The sequence below is a fragment of the Meriones unguiculatus genome, chromosome 16 (genome assembly GCF_030254825.1).
Source record: "Meriones unguiculatus strain TT.TT164.6M chromosome 16, Bangor_MerUng_6.1, whole genome shotgun sequence".
NCBI classification, from domain to species: Eukaryota; Metazoa; Chordata; class Mammalia; order Rodentia; family Muridae; genus Meriones; species Meriones unguiculatus.
In genome coordinates this window covers 10,134,147-10,149,099 of record NC_083363.1, presented here as the reverse complement: position 1 = coordinate 10,149,099, position 14,953 = coordinate 10,134,147, and the positions used below count along the sequence as shown (strand labels likewise).

At 38.0% G+C, this 14,953-nt stretch overlaps 1 protein-coding gene across 1 annotated transcript in view; it reads left to right on the top strand.

The window, feature by feature from the left end:
• Nucleotides 1–14,732, top strand: part of LOC110541189 (solute carrier family 5 member 4-like) — a 64,449-nt gene extending 49,717 nt beyond the window's left edge. Inside the window, exons 12-15 of the mRNA XM_060369346.1 lie at nucleotides 1,354–1,522; nucleotides 3,801–4,016; nucleotides 7,964–8,066; nucleotides 14,049–14,732. Coding sequence (XP_060225329.1) covers nucleotides 1,354–1,522; nucleotides 3,801–4,016; nucleotides 7,964–8,066; nucleotides 14,049–14,263 — 703 coding nt within the window. The 3' untranslated portion in view covers nucleotides 14,264–14,732. The remainder of the gene's footprint in view (nucleotides 1–1,353; nucleotides 1,523–3,800; nucleotides 4,017–7,963; nucleotides 8,067–14,048) is intronic.
• Nucleotides 14,733–14,953: the final 221 nt, after the last annotated feature.

Genomic DNA, 14,953 nt, shown 5'->3' with positions numbered 1-14,953 from the left:
TTCTCTAGCACACAGCCATAAGTTCTGCGAATAAATTCAGAGCGGGATAAAAAACTGTAACAACGTTTATAGATATCTGAAGTATGCAGAAGCAGATATAGTTCAGAGACGCATGGCTCTCTGGGAAAGAAACAATAAGGAATCCATTCTTCTGATAGTCTTAGCCTTCATGAATCTATGTTTTTATTTAGTATTCAAATCGTTTTTCTACCATTGTACTTGTCATCTTGCTACTTGTCCCGGCATTTTCATTACCTAGGATCAATTTCTAGATACTGTGAGGCCCCTGTTTGCATCTATCTTCGACTTGACACCTGTTGTACAGGAGTAAGTGAACAGGACATGATGCCTTAGTCAACAACATAGTCGTGTTAGCACAGAGGAGCACATGAGAGTAACGCAACACAAGTTTACCCAGACGCCGAGAGAAGTGCACCAGGTTCGCTTAACTACAGCAAAGAATTTGATTTTATTCAACGTGAGAGAGAAGGCCCTGGAGCAAAGAGGGAGAGTGTGTGACTTATTTTCTGAAGATAATGATAAGTGGTGGGGATGCTTGATTGAATCTTTAGTTTTCTAGGCAGCACACCAAGATTTTCTATTATTTGTTCTTTTTTCCAATATTTGTAACAGTAAAGCAGTTTGTAAGGCTTAAATGAAACCCTTGTCCCTCCGTTCCCTGACGAGCTCTTGGTGGCCCCTTCACCCCACCATCACGTTTACTTAGGAGATCACACTATCTAGCAAATTGCTTGCTTACAGTAAATTAGGACACTAGGGTTTCCAAGAGCAGGTCACCTCCCACAGAAGACAGCTACCTCTAATATCTTTTTACCTCTTACCAGAATTTTAAGAAATTCATTTTAGTTGTTGAAATACTCAAGTTAGGAAGCGTATGTTACCATTTCTTGCCATGCCACACAACATCTGAGATGTGTGATATTTGGGTGCTAACCTCTGTAAATTGACTCAGTTTTCCTCAACCTAGAGAAAAGGAAAAAGATTAATCTGTTTTATTTATCATATAAAGGATTAGTGATAGATAGAAATAATCTAATGTTTATTTCTAATTGATGTATGCATTGAAAAGATAGTCAATTGCTGAAATTTTAGTTCATTTCAGGAGTAGCTAGATAATCTCACAAATGAATATATTACAGCTAACTGTAGAGTTTACTTATTCACATTTCACTACCAGGTAATTCTTAGGGGTGGTGTGGGTTCATGTGAGGTCAAGCAGCTTGACTTTGCTTGGAAAAACAAAGAAGAAAGAGCAGAAGATTAACTTCAGGAATGGCAGACGCCTACACAATGCTTTTGCTTCATCTTTGGATCACTGTGTTTTCCTGACAGGGTATTTGGCATTGTTCTCATCGTCATCAGCATCCTGTGGGTCCCATTGGTACAGGTATCACAAAATGGACAGCTGTTCCATTATGTGGGATCATTTTCTAGCTATATTGGGCCTCCAATTGGTGCTGTCTTCATGCTTGCCATCTTCTGCAAAAGAGTCAATGAACAGGTAAGGGGAAATTAAGGAATTCATTTGCAAAAATGGAGCAAATATTACAACTTCTAGGTTAGGAAAAGATATTATTTTGTGTTTTGTTTTTTTAGGTTGTTTTTTTTTTCAAGATAGGGTTTTTCTGTGTAGTCTTTGCTGTTCTGGAACACTCTGTATATCAGGCTGGCCTCAAACTCACAGAGATCCACCTGCCTCTGCCTCCCTTAGTGCTGGGATCCCAGGAGCGCACCATCACACTCAGCTGGAAAAGAAAGCCTTTCAAGCACGGTGGTCCATGCTATAGTTCCAGAATCTTATTCAGGAGCTTGTGTCAGGAAGACATCTTGAATTTAGAAGTTCAAGACCAACCTGGACAACACAGTGACACCCCATCTCAGAAGAAATTCATTCAGGCCAACCTGGGTCTATCAGTTCAGGCCCATTGCAAACTCAGTTGTAGTAAACCACAATTTATAGTCCTCACAAAATTATGTGACTAGGCAGTGTACATTCATATTAAACTCAGCATTTTTCACAAACTGTGTACATTAATTGTAAAGTTTTAAAACATAAACACACACAAACACAAACACATACATTTTCCAGAGAGGTTTCCAAGGTCCAGTCATAATTTTACCGTATAACAATACTGACATCAAGCAAATCAGTCAACTATGTAATACAAAAACAACTGCGGTACCTGCCTTAGTTGAATGATAACATGGTAGAAATAGAAAATATGTAAAATGTTTACCAAAAAAATCAACCATGCTAGGATTAACTCAAATATATTAAATGCTTGTATTCTATAAGTGATTGATTCTTGTAGACCATTATCTTAATCCATTGCCTGTTCTAGAGAGTTGTCTATTAACAGGGTCTTTGGGTGAGGAACAGGTGTGATGAAGCTGATGCCTGCTTTTCCTGCCCTGTCTAACTAACTAGAGTGCTGGGATTCAGATGCTGTCTCCCGAAGTCTCCTGCAGTCTAAAGCTCACATCCCTGACCCCCATGCCTTGCTATTTCCTGAGAGCAGAACTGAGAGCTTGTGTTTCCATTACCATCTATCACTGAGAGAAAAGAAAAGATTTGACTTGTCAAACATACCTATTTTCAGCCCTGAAAGTCATGTAAGCCATAGATCTACTTATTTGGTGAAATTAATAGCAAGTGTTTAAATCTATAGATTGGAAAACTTAAGTGAAGAAAATCTCATCTTTGGTGAGAGAGGACAGAGTTCTGGAGTTGAGACAAATTAAAATGTGATGTCTAGGATTTAGAAATTAAGATCAGTCATTCCAAAATATGTACATCATAATGTAAGCCAGTTGCACCTGTAGGTGTATACAAATGGCACTTGTCAATAATGAATAGAATGGAATAGTAATAAATGCACAACAGAGATCAGGAGTTAAGAGCACTCGCTGCTCCTGCAGAGGACCCAGGTAGGTTTCCAGCACCCACACTTGGCAGCTCTCATCCACCTGTAACTCCAGGTTCAGGGAATCGAACTCCCTCTTCTGGCCACTACAGGTACTTCACACACATGTTACACATACAAATAAGCAGACATACGCACATATATGTAAATAAAAATCAGTAAATGTTGAAAGGTTATTAATATTTAATATTGATTTACATTTATAGTAAAGCAGCAGTTACTCCCTAACCAGCTATATACACAACTAACCACACAGAGAGACTAGGGTTTATTTAGTTAGCCCAGAGCGCAGTGCTGCGCACTAATTACTACATCCTAAACCTCCAAGGAGGTAGAGTTTCCTCCCATTCAGATTTCCCACATTAAACTTGCTTTTTAATCATATCCTAGGTCCAGTTCATTTCTTCTTATGTTTCCTGGTCCTCTTCTCACCAATCCATCTCCTTTCTCCTCCATTCACTGGCCCAAGATGTCTCACCCTCCTCTGTATTGCTCAGTGCTGGCTGGTTGGCTTTTATTGGCAATACAAAGAACAAATGGTGGCATGTTTACACACACTAGAGACAGGAGTTGCTTAGAATAAACATCACAATGCAATGTCCAGATTGAAACCAGATACTGGGGCAGGGAATCAACATTTGAACGAACAAGGGTAAACTGTACCCAGTCCACAAAAACATTATGCCAACAAATAGGTTTTACAGTGCTCTGGTACTGAAAAACAAAGATAGCAAAATCCCACTAATAAAGGCATATTTTGAGCTTTCCTTACTCTGAAAAACTTCTGTTCTTGACTTTTTCTTAAGGGAGCCAGCAAGCAGAATGGTAACTTTTTTCTTTCTTTTCTTCTTTCAGGGAGCATTCTGGGGGCTAATGTTTGGACTTGTGGTAGGCCTTGCCCGTATGATTCCTGAGTTTATATATGGAACAGGCAGCTGCGTGACTCCCAGTGACTGTCCCAAGATTATCTGTGGAGTGCATTATACATACTTTGCCATCATTCTGTTTTTTGTGTCCATACTAGTAATCCTGGGAATCTCCTTCCTAACGAAGCCAATTCCTGATGTTCACGTGAGTAATGAATGATGACTTCATGCTCATTTAAAAATAACCTTTCTTCCTAACACTGTTGGTTATGATACAGGCTAAGGCAATGGAACCATTATAATACTAGAGCTAGAATCCAAACAAGCAACAGCTTCACAGCTAGCATATGCAAAGCACCAGAGAATGAAGATGTAAGAGATTAGGAAATGAACTGGAAATTAAAAATCTTCCTGACAGAGCTGGGGCATAACTCTATGCCACTGTTTCTGTATACCAGAATGACAGCACTTGGTGTTGCCTAAGAGACCAGGAAATACCACAGAGCAGAAGAGGCACCTGGGCAGGGCCAACTTAGGAGATGCAACAAAAAACATCCACAATATGACCAGAGATAAAAATGCACACAGCAACAGGGATGAGAACATAGAACATGTGATATTCATTTTTTGTCATTCAAATTGCCCATAGAAAATACAAGTAATTTTCTGTGTTGGTAAGAAAGTGGTGAATTCCCACAATCCACAGTTTTTAGTAAATATGTGAAGCTTATGCTTTCTAAGAGGGCAATTTACAGTTGCCAGTTTTTAAATTCTTATATCTATGGGTAAAAAAAAAATATAGTTTTATTAGTGTATTTAAAATATATACAAAAGTAGAAAGATATGAATAGTTTCTCTGAAAATTTCTAATAGAAAAAAAAGAACAATCCAGATTTTTATCACTAAAAGAGTAAGTATATAATGAGGAAGCACTAATATATATTTAATCATGTTCATAGCATGACTATATCAGGAAAAGACATGCAGAATATTATAATATGTTATACTATCATTTTTTATATAGAGACACAAATACATATAAACAGAAAAAAATTAAACACGAATCTGAGCTGGACGGGGTAGGGTAGGACATACCTTTAATTCCAGCACTCAGGAGGCAGAGGCATTTTGGTCTTTGTGGGTTCCAGGACAGCCAGGGCTAAAATAAAACACTGTCTCAAAAATAAATAAATAAATAAATATATAAATAAATAATATATGGACCTATAATGCTCAGCAAAATTACCTGTAGAATGGGACAAACTGTGGGACTCCAGAAAAATGTTAATCTTTTGAAAATACGAATACTCATTATTTAGTGACATTGTTTCAGTTTATTGCTATCATGTAATAATACTTCTATGAATTTTATGTTTATCACTCAAAATCTTTAATGCAATTCTTACTATACTGAAGAAGTATCCAGTATCAGATATCTACTTTGAAAACTTGAAACATATGCAGCTAAAAACAAAAAACAAAACAAGACAAAAACAAAAACAAAAAAAAGGAAAAAGGAAAAAAACTTTATTAATGACATAGTACCAGAATCTGTTACTAAATACTTATGTTTGATAGTGGAATTGAATAAAAATAATATAAGAAAGCACATAATTACAAAGATAAATGTAATGGGAAATTATGTGAAAGGAATAATCATAACTTATTAATACTTTTTAAGAACTTGTCTCAAGGATCAATGAGATCATCATTGTGTTCAAATATATCGTGAGTTTTCAGCTTCTGAAGTAGACTAATTGTCGTCAAGAGCTATTTCACAGATAGCCATGAAAACTCTTGCAGACGCTTGTAGAAAAGGAGTAATGAAACACACGGGTAACATTTTGAGGACTACCACAAGGAAGCTAATGAAAATTAGGGTGAGAATTCAAGGACTCTGAAGAAAGAAGTGCTAACAACAACTGTAGTGAGAATTTTGTTTCTTTAAAAGCACAGAAATATTATAAAAATGTGTTTTTATTTTAAAGACCTGTGTAGAATAGGGAGGGGTCTGTTTCAGATTGTCTCCAGCAGTTGACTGATTTGCTTCATGCTCTACCCAGGGTGTGGTTTTGCCAACTGCAGATAGTTTCTGCAAGAAGATGATGTTTTGGAATTCTGGGGACTTTCCCCAGGGTATATAAATGCTAGTGCCCCAAGAGGTTGTGTAATGCCAGGTTCACGGGACCCTCAGAGACCACCAGGAGACGACTCGATCCAACTGCAAGAGAGCTTTGTTACGAGAGCAATCGAACTCGAGACCCAAGTCTCACTGATGCAGCAGTAGAGAAGTGGGACCCCAAGCTCTGAGTGAACAGGGTTTTTAAAGGGAAAGACTGCAAGCAGGTTTCCATGCCAGCAAGTAGGGGGACACAAGCCTTGGCGTTACAGAATTGGGTGAAGTTTAGCAGGGCGAGGTGACCTTTTCTGAGGCACACAGTCACAATGGCTAAGGCATATAATCACAGTGGGTAAAGCATATAATCACAATGGCTGTTTTTCTAAAAAGCATCTGAAACATTGGGGAGAATTTTCCCACCCAATTCTCAACCGATTCCCATTGATTATTGCCAGGGAGTTTGTCTCTATTTTCTATGAAGCGTTTACTCTGTGATATTTCCTGGAGGCTGTTGCTAGGACAGTTAACTTTTGTTTTCTGCCAGGTGTACATTGATTTTTCCTGGTGCCTGAATTCAGTTCCCAGTCAATATCTTTATTTCAAAATGGAGTTATATTCAGGCTAACTTAAACTCTTCAGTTCTTGTGGGTTATTGGTAGTTTGTCAAGTAGTCAGGCATGAAAAAGAAACAAGAAGGAGAAAAAATTGGATGTTTTGACATAAAGCTCAAACTTGCCCCAAGGAATTCAAAACACCTAATCAAGCAGGAAGTAGTCTAAGGATAACAATGCCCCTTTCCCCTCTATCCTTTTTCTCTCCTATATATGTTAAAGGGCTGAAAGGGTAGCATAAGGGTAGAAGAAAGAAAAACCCACAAAGCAGCCAAAAGTCTGGCTACAAACAACAAAAAGATTTAGTATGAGAAATGCTATTTTAAGAGTTTATTATGGTATAGCATAGAAGCACATAATTTTTATGTCAATATCAGTAAAGCAAGATAATTCTTCACCTACTAATGCAAGAAATCCATAGATAAAATTGACATGGCTGAAAATATTATGATTATAAAATTAAAACCTATTGATACTTGAAACAATTTTCTTAGAATGACTAGTGAGCATGCAACTTAAATTTTTGACAAATAATAATGATGATGATGGTGATTATGTCATATACATTATTTACTTTTTTTAAAGTTTTCAAGACAGGGTTTCTCTGTGTAATAGCTCTGGCTGTCCTGGACCGGCTTTGTAGATGAGGCAGTCCTTGAACTCAGAGAGATCCACCTACCTCTGCCTCCCCAGTGCTGGGATTAAAGGTGTATGCCACCATGCCCAGCTTACTTTCAATTTTTAAAATATTTTTTGAGACAGAGTGTCACTGTATAGTCCTTGTGGCCTGGACTTTGCTATTAAAGATAGGTTGATTTGGAATTCACAGATCTCTGCCTGCCTCTGCCTCCCAAGTGCTGGGATTAATTAACAAACATGAAGATCAAGCATGAACATATAAATTATATCACAGATAACCATCAAAATGATATCAAACAGTTAAAATAATTGTTGATAGAAGTGTGCAGATGAGTGAGGAAAGGCACATGAAAAGGTGAAATTCAAAAACAGCTCACAGACACTAAGAATGATGGATCCTGAGAACGAACTTAATACAAACATTTTATAGTAACTATTAGACCAAATCAAAGTCATCAGGATGCAGCACTGACAAAGGCAAGACAGGACAGAACAGCAATTGCAGCTGAGGTTCTGTGTAGGATCGCTGCATCTGTGCCTTTCCTGACATCACAAACCCAGAAGTAGGAGTCTAAGAATACTGTTTGGAGTTGTGAACAAATGCTAGAGTTAAAAACAAGCAATTCAAAATAGTTGATGTGTTTTGCTGAGAGAGTTTGTAGGAGACCTTTCCTTCTAACCTATACTGTTTTGGCACAGTTATGTTTTTAAAACCATACATTAAACAAGGTATTGTTGGAACATGTTTCATCACTAATAAACTTGTGTGTTGTCTATGGCTAGCTATACCGCCTGTGCTGGAGTCTTTGGAACAACACAGAAGAACGCATTGACTTAGATGCAGAAGAGAAACCTCTAGAAGAAGATGACAGTGCTCCTGAAGAAGGTAATATTTGGCTTACATCTGGTTTTACTGTAATAGCACTGTGCATAGTTTGGCTATATGGGCTTTTATGGGTTATGTTTGTTTTTAAACCCACTAAATTCAGCTTCTGAGATTTACATGTGTATATGTATAAAAGCTAAAAATTTTAAAATATATGCTCAATATCTGGGGCTACTGATCATTAAATATGACATCCATTTATTCATCTTCAGTCTCTCTGCCTGTCTATCCATCATCTGTTCATGAAACTGAGTGCCAGCTGCTAAAATAACAATTAATTACAGACTGCCTGTCTCTAATTACATATTGTACTCAACAAATCAGTCTCAATTGGTTATGCCTGAGTGTCTGACATCATCTCCTCTCCACCCTTACTCTTCAGTATTCTCCCTAACACATATTCTACTCAGGGAAGGCAGATTTCTTCATAGTCCTGATAAAGACTAAGCTAGCCTGTTTTATCAATGAGCTAACTTTCAGGTGATCCACCATTCTGTTTCTATGCCAGTACCATCCAGTTGTTTTTTGTTTGTTTGTTTGTTTGTTATTGTTGTTTTTTTACTGTTACTCTGTAGTATAGCTTGAGATCAAGGATAGAGATACCACAAGGAGACCTTTTATTGTAGAAGGTTGTTTTAGTGATTCTGGGTTTCTTTTTATCCCATATGAAGTTGAGAATATTTCTTTCATAGTCTGTAAAGAATTGTGTTGGTAATTTGATGGGAATTGCATTGAATCTGTAGATTGCTTTTGATAAGATAACCATTTTTACTATGTTAATCCTTCCAAGCCATGAGCATGGGAGATCTTTCTATCTTCTGATAATCTTATTCTAGTTCTTTCTTCAGAGTCTGGAAGTGTTTTTCATACAAATCTTTGACTTGCTTAGTTAGAATCACACCAAGCTACTTTATGTCCTTTGTGCCTATTGTGAAGGGTGTTTCCCTAATTTCTTTCTCAGCCTATTTGTCTTTTGTATACAGGAGGGCTACTGATTTTTTATTTTTTTAGTTAATTTTGTATTCAGCCACTTTGTTGAAGGTGTTTACCAGCTGTAGGAGTTCCCTGGTAGAATTTTTTGGGGTCACTCATGTAAACTATTATATCATCTGCAAACAGTGATACTTTGACTTCTTCCTTTCCAAATTGAATCCCCTTGATCTCCTTTAATTGTCTTATTGCTCCAGCAAGGACTTCAAGAACCATGTTGAAGAGATAGAGAGAGTGGGTAGCCTTGCCTTGTCCCTGATTTCAATGGGATTGATTTAAGTTTCTCTCCATTTAGTTTGATGTTGGCTATAGGCTTGCTGTATATTGCCTTTACTATGTTTAGGTAAGTGCTTTGTATCCCTGATCTCTCCAGGACTTCAAACATAAACTTATGTTGGATCTTATCAAGTGCTTTTTCAGCATCTAAGGAGGTTATCATGTGATTTTTTTTCTTTCAGTTTGTTTATATTGTGGATTACTTTGATGGATTTCTGTATATTGAATCACCCCTGCATGCTTAGAATGAAGCCTACTTGGTCATAGTGGATGATATCTTTGATATGTTCTTAAATTCAGTTTGTGAGTATTTTGTTGACTACTTTTGCATCAATGTTCATAGGGGAGACTGGCCAGAAATTCCCTTTCTTTGTTGGGTCTTTGTGTGGTTTAAGTATCAAGGTAACTGTGTCTTTATAAAATGAGTTTGTAATGTTCCTTCTGTTTCTATTTTGTGGAATAGACTGAAGAGTATTGGTGTTAGCTATTCTTTGAAGGTCTGGTAGAATTCTGCACTGAAACCATCTGGCCCTGGACTTTTGTTTTTTTTTTTTTGGATGGGAGACTTCTGATAACAGTTTCTATTTTTCTTAAGTGATATAGAGCTATTTAATTTATTTACCTGGTCTTGATTTAGCTTTGAAGTAAGACCTAATGATTGTTTGGATTTCTTCAGTGTCTACTGTTATGTCCCACTTTTCATTTCTGATTTAGTTGATTTGGATAGTGTCTCTCCTTTTAGTTAGTTTGGCTAAGGGTTTGTCTATCTTGTTGATTTTCTCAAAGAACTAGCTCTTGGTTTCATTGATTTTTGCTTTGTTTTATTTGTTTCTAATTTATTGATTTGAGCCCTGAGTTTGATTACTTCCAGCCCTCTACTCCTATTGGGAATGTCTGCTTCTTTTTTTTTTTTTTTTTTTTTCTCTAGAGCTATCAGGTGAGCTATTAAGTTGCTTGAATGAGATTTTTTGAATTTCTTTTTGAAGGCACTTAGTGCTATGAACTTTCCTCTTAGCATGGCTTTCATTGTGTCCCATAATTTTGGGTATGTTGTGCCTTCATTTTCATTGAAATCTAGGAAGTCTTTTATTTTTTTCATTATTTCTTCCCTGACCCAACTGTCATTGAATAGCGAGTTATTCAGTTTCCATGTGTGTATAGGTTCTTTGCTATTTCTGATGTTGAGATCTAGCTTTAATGGTCAGATAGGATACAAGGGATTATTTCAGTCTTCATGTATCTGTTGAGGCTTGCTTTGTGACCAATTATATGGTCTATTTTGGAGAAAGGTCCATGAGGTGCTGAGAAGAAGGTAAATCCTTTTGTGTTTGGGTAAAAGGTTCTGTAGATGTCTGTTAGGTCCATTTGATTCATGGCCTCTTTTAGAGTCATTGCTTCTTTGTTTAATTTCTGTTTTGTTTTACCTGTCCTTTGTTGAAAGTGGGGAGTTGAAGTCTCCCACTATTAATGTGTGGGCATTGATGTGTGATTTCAATTTTATTAATGTTTCTTTTACAAATGTGGGTGCCCATTTATTTGGGGCATAGATGTTCAGAATTGTGATGTGTTCTTGGTGGAATTTTCCTTTGATGAGTATGAAGTATCCTTCCTCATCTCTTTTGATTAATTTTGGTTGAAAAATCTATTTTATTAGATATTAGAATGTCTACTCCTGCTTGCTTCCTGGGTCCATTTGCTTGGAAAACTGTATTCCAGCCCTTCTCTCTCAGGTAATGTCTATCTTTGTGACTTAGGTGTGTTTCTTGTATGCAACACATTGTTGGGTCTTGTTTACACATCCATTCTGTTAGCCTGTGCCTTTTTTTGGAATATTGACTCCATGTATATTAAGAGAAATTATTCACCAGTGGCTGTTAGATCTTTTGATTTTAATGTTGGTTGTGGTAGTGTGTTTGTGTGCTGGGCTACTTATAGTTTTGCTGTAATGGGGTTATTTATTTCCCGTGTTTTCCTGAAAACAGTCAGTTTTCCTGGGTTGTATTTTTCCTTCTACTATCTTCTGTAATGCTGCATTGATGGGTACGTATTGTTTAATTTTTTTTTTTTTGTCACTGAATATCTTGTTTTCTCCATCTATGATGACTGAGAGTTTTGCTCGGTTTAGTAGCATGGGTTGACATCTGTGTTCTCTTAGGGTCTGCATGATATATGTCCAGGCCCTTCTGGCTTCCATAGTCTCTGTTGAGAAGTCAGGTGTGATTTTGATGGGTTTGCCGTTATATTTTAATTGGCAGTTTTCCCTTGCAGCTTTTAGTATTGTTTCTTTGTTCTGTATACTTACTGTTTTGATTATTATGTGGCCAGAAGATTTTCTTTTCTGGTCTAATTTATTAGGTTGTCTGTAGACCTCTTGTATGCTTGTTGGCCTCTCTTTTAAATTGGGAGAATTTTCTTCTATGATTTTGTTGATAATATTTTCTGGGCATTGGAAACAGGAATCTTCTTTTCCCTCTATTCCTATTCTTAGGTTGTGTCTTTTCATGTTTTCTTGGATTCCTTGTGTGGTTTGTATCAGGAATTTTTTAGATTTAACCTTTTCTTTGACAGATACATCGAGTTCTTCCATTGTATCTTCCACACTTGAGATACTTTCTATCATCTCTTGTAGTCTGTTGGTTATGCTTACTTCTGTAATTACTGTTTTCTTCCCTAAGTTCTTCCTCTCCATGATTTCCTCTGTGTTTTCTTTACTGTTTCTAATTCTATCTTCAGATCTTGAATCATTGTGTTGATTTCCTTCACCTGTCTAACTGTATTTACCTGCTTTTCTTTCATTTCCTTCACCTGTTTGTTTGAGCATTCCTCTGTTTCTTTTATTTCTTTCAGTGATTTAATTATTTCCTCTCTGAAGGCCACAAACTGTCTGGCTGCATATTCCTGTATTCTTTACGGATGGCCATAGTTTGTTTGACTTTCTCTTCCTGTATTTCTGTATGCATTTTATTTGTTTTCTCCATTATCCTCTTCATAAACATTTTTGTAAGATCATCTTCTTGAATCTCACTTATGTTACGGTGTCCAGAGATACTTGCCCCTGGATAACTGGGTTTTGGAGATGCCATATTGCTTTGGTTTTTGATGGTTTTGCTTTTATGCTGGTCTCTACCCATCTGGCTGTCTCAGTGTTGGCTGTTAGTTTCTGGTGCCTGATGGAATCCTGGGGTGGGGAGAATCCCCTTGGCAGGAAGGTAGTTGTTCCTGAAGGAAGCCTCCTCGGCTTTTTGGGTATGGTCACCGAATGGCAGTGCTTCTCAGGAATTGCCACTTCTCACCTCAAGCGTATGGACCTATGTGGTAATTGTGGTTGTTGGTAGACTGGGGGGGGGGGCTCTTCTTTCCCCAGGAGAAATCCTGGAGACAGCTGCCCTACCACTGGGTTTCTTGCTCTGAATTTAGTGAGCTGCTGCTGCTGCTCTTACACTGTGTGTGCTGGGCACAGCCCTCTTGAAGAACCAGAGAGCCCCACGGTTTGGTTAGTTTAGCTAGGGAGACAGTTTGTGCCTTGGAGCACTGTCTGGTGGATCTCAGGCTTCTGTAGGTCTTAGGTTGGAGCTCTGTGCCTCAGTACCCAAGTTGTAATCAGTGGCACATGAGTGGCAAGTAAGCACCGCACTCATGTGTGCAGCAGGAAGCTAGAGCCTGGAGCCTTCGGGAACCCAGAAACTTTTCTGGAGTTGGGTATCCTGAGGTAAGATCTGATGTTTCCCCCACCATAGGGTTTCCTCCCAACAGGGAGACCCAGTCTGTGGTGTTTTGGGGTCCACAGTTCAATCTGGGATGGTGAGTAGAGCACACAGGTGCAGGGGAGAGGCTCTGTGATGGTGACTGTGTGCCTGCAGGAACCCAGGAACTTCTCCTGAGAACTTTTCAGGATGCAGAGGGCAGGTTCAGCTGAGTGCCTTGAGGTCAGACCTGATGTTTACCTCACTGTGGGGCTTCCTCCCAACAGGGAAACCCAGTCTCTGGTGCCTTGGGGCCCACAGTTCTGTGTGGAACCGTGAGTCAGGTGCACAGGTGGGTCCCTGGGCTGGTGGCTGAGTGCCTGATGGAGCTAGGACCTTTTCTAGGAATGTCTGGGTGACCTCATGTTTGTCCCGATTTCTTCCTTCTCCATGGGGTTTTCTCTCAACTGGAAATCCCAGTCACTGGTCTTGTGGGACCCACAATTCAGTCTGGGATGGTGATCAGAGCACGAAGGCATGTGGCTCTTGGCTGGCAACTGATTACCTTCTGGGACCCAGATACTCTTCCAGGCTTTAGCTGGGTGACCTGAGAATGAACTTGATTCCTTCCCACACTGTGGGGGTTCCTCTCACCTGGGAAACACAATTGCTGGTGTTTTAGGACCCAGAGTTCAGTCTGTTGGTTGCTGTGCAGTCACTGCTGTCCTGATCATCAGACACAGTATCCTCTCAGGGCTGCTATCTTTGATTCCTCCATCTTCTATTTTTAAAACCTTATTGTGACATGTCAGTTTCCCCAACCCCCAGTTTTTATTTATTTTTTGTCTGTTTATTGGATTCTTACCATGCAGTTTTCTATTTTATATAAGCACATTTAACGATACTTTCCCATAGAATCCCCTCACACTTCTAAGTGGTTGTGATATTTGCTCACAGCCATTTGTAGGGCAGCAACAGTGATTTCCATTTCCTGTCTTTGGTGATGATTTATTGATGCTTCTTCCTGTTACAGATGATTCTGAGCAATCCAGTGGATGTCTTAAGAGAGCATGTAGCCTATTCTGTGGTTTGCAGAATAAAGGGCCTAAGCTAACCAAAGAAGAGAAAGAAGCTTTGAGGAAAAAATTCTCAGACACATCTGAGAAGCCCTTTTGGAGAAATGTAGTGAATATCAATGCCATCATCCTCTTGGCTGTGGCTGTCTTTGTCCATGCCTATTTTGCCTAAACCCCGAGTGAAGAACTGAGTTTTCTTCTATAAAGTTTGTCGTATGACAAGTAGATGACCAATTGGAAATGTTGTGCAATTAGATTGATATATATATATATATATATATATATATATATATTATATATATATATGATTTATTGCTTTTATCGTGCTTTTGTGTTAATTCTTTTTTCCAGATGGAACTAAAAATGTACATATTTAAGATATACACCGTGCCCATTTGATATTATAATAAAACTCTGAAATTATAATCATGATCAAATTAATATATCTGTCATCTGATTTGGTCATCTTTTGCGTGCCAATGGTGACAATATTTGAGATGTGCATCACTTAGGAAACTTTGGTTTACAATAGCATTTTTTGAGTATAGTCACTATAATTTGCATAAATTCCCAGAATTTTTTGTATCCAAAATTCGATGCCCTTTAAACAACATCTATTTCAAACTTTATAACTATGAAAACAAAGCATTTACTGGATCTAATGTGAAGTCTTAATGAGTTAATATCCCATTGTTGCAAAGCAAGCTTGCCTTCTTCTATGCATCTTTCAGAACAATTTCTTCTTAGCAATTGTTTCTGTAGGGCAAGCTTCCTTCAGCACCGATATTAAAAATATTTGTAATGTATATGTTATGTTCTACCTCCCTGAAAAGGGAATATAAATGTAATACAAATGAATTAA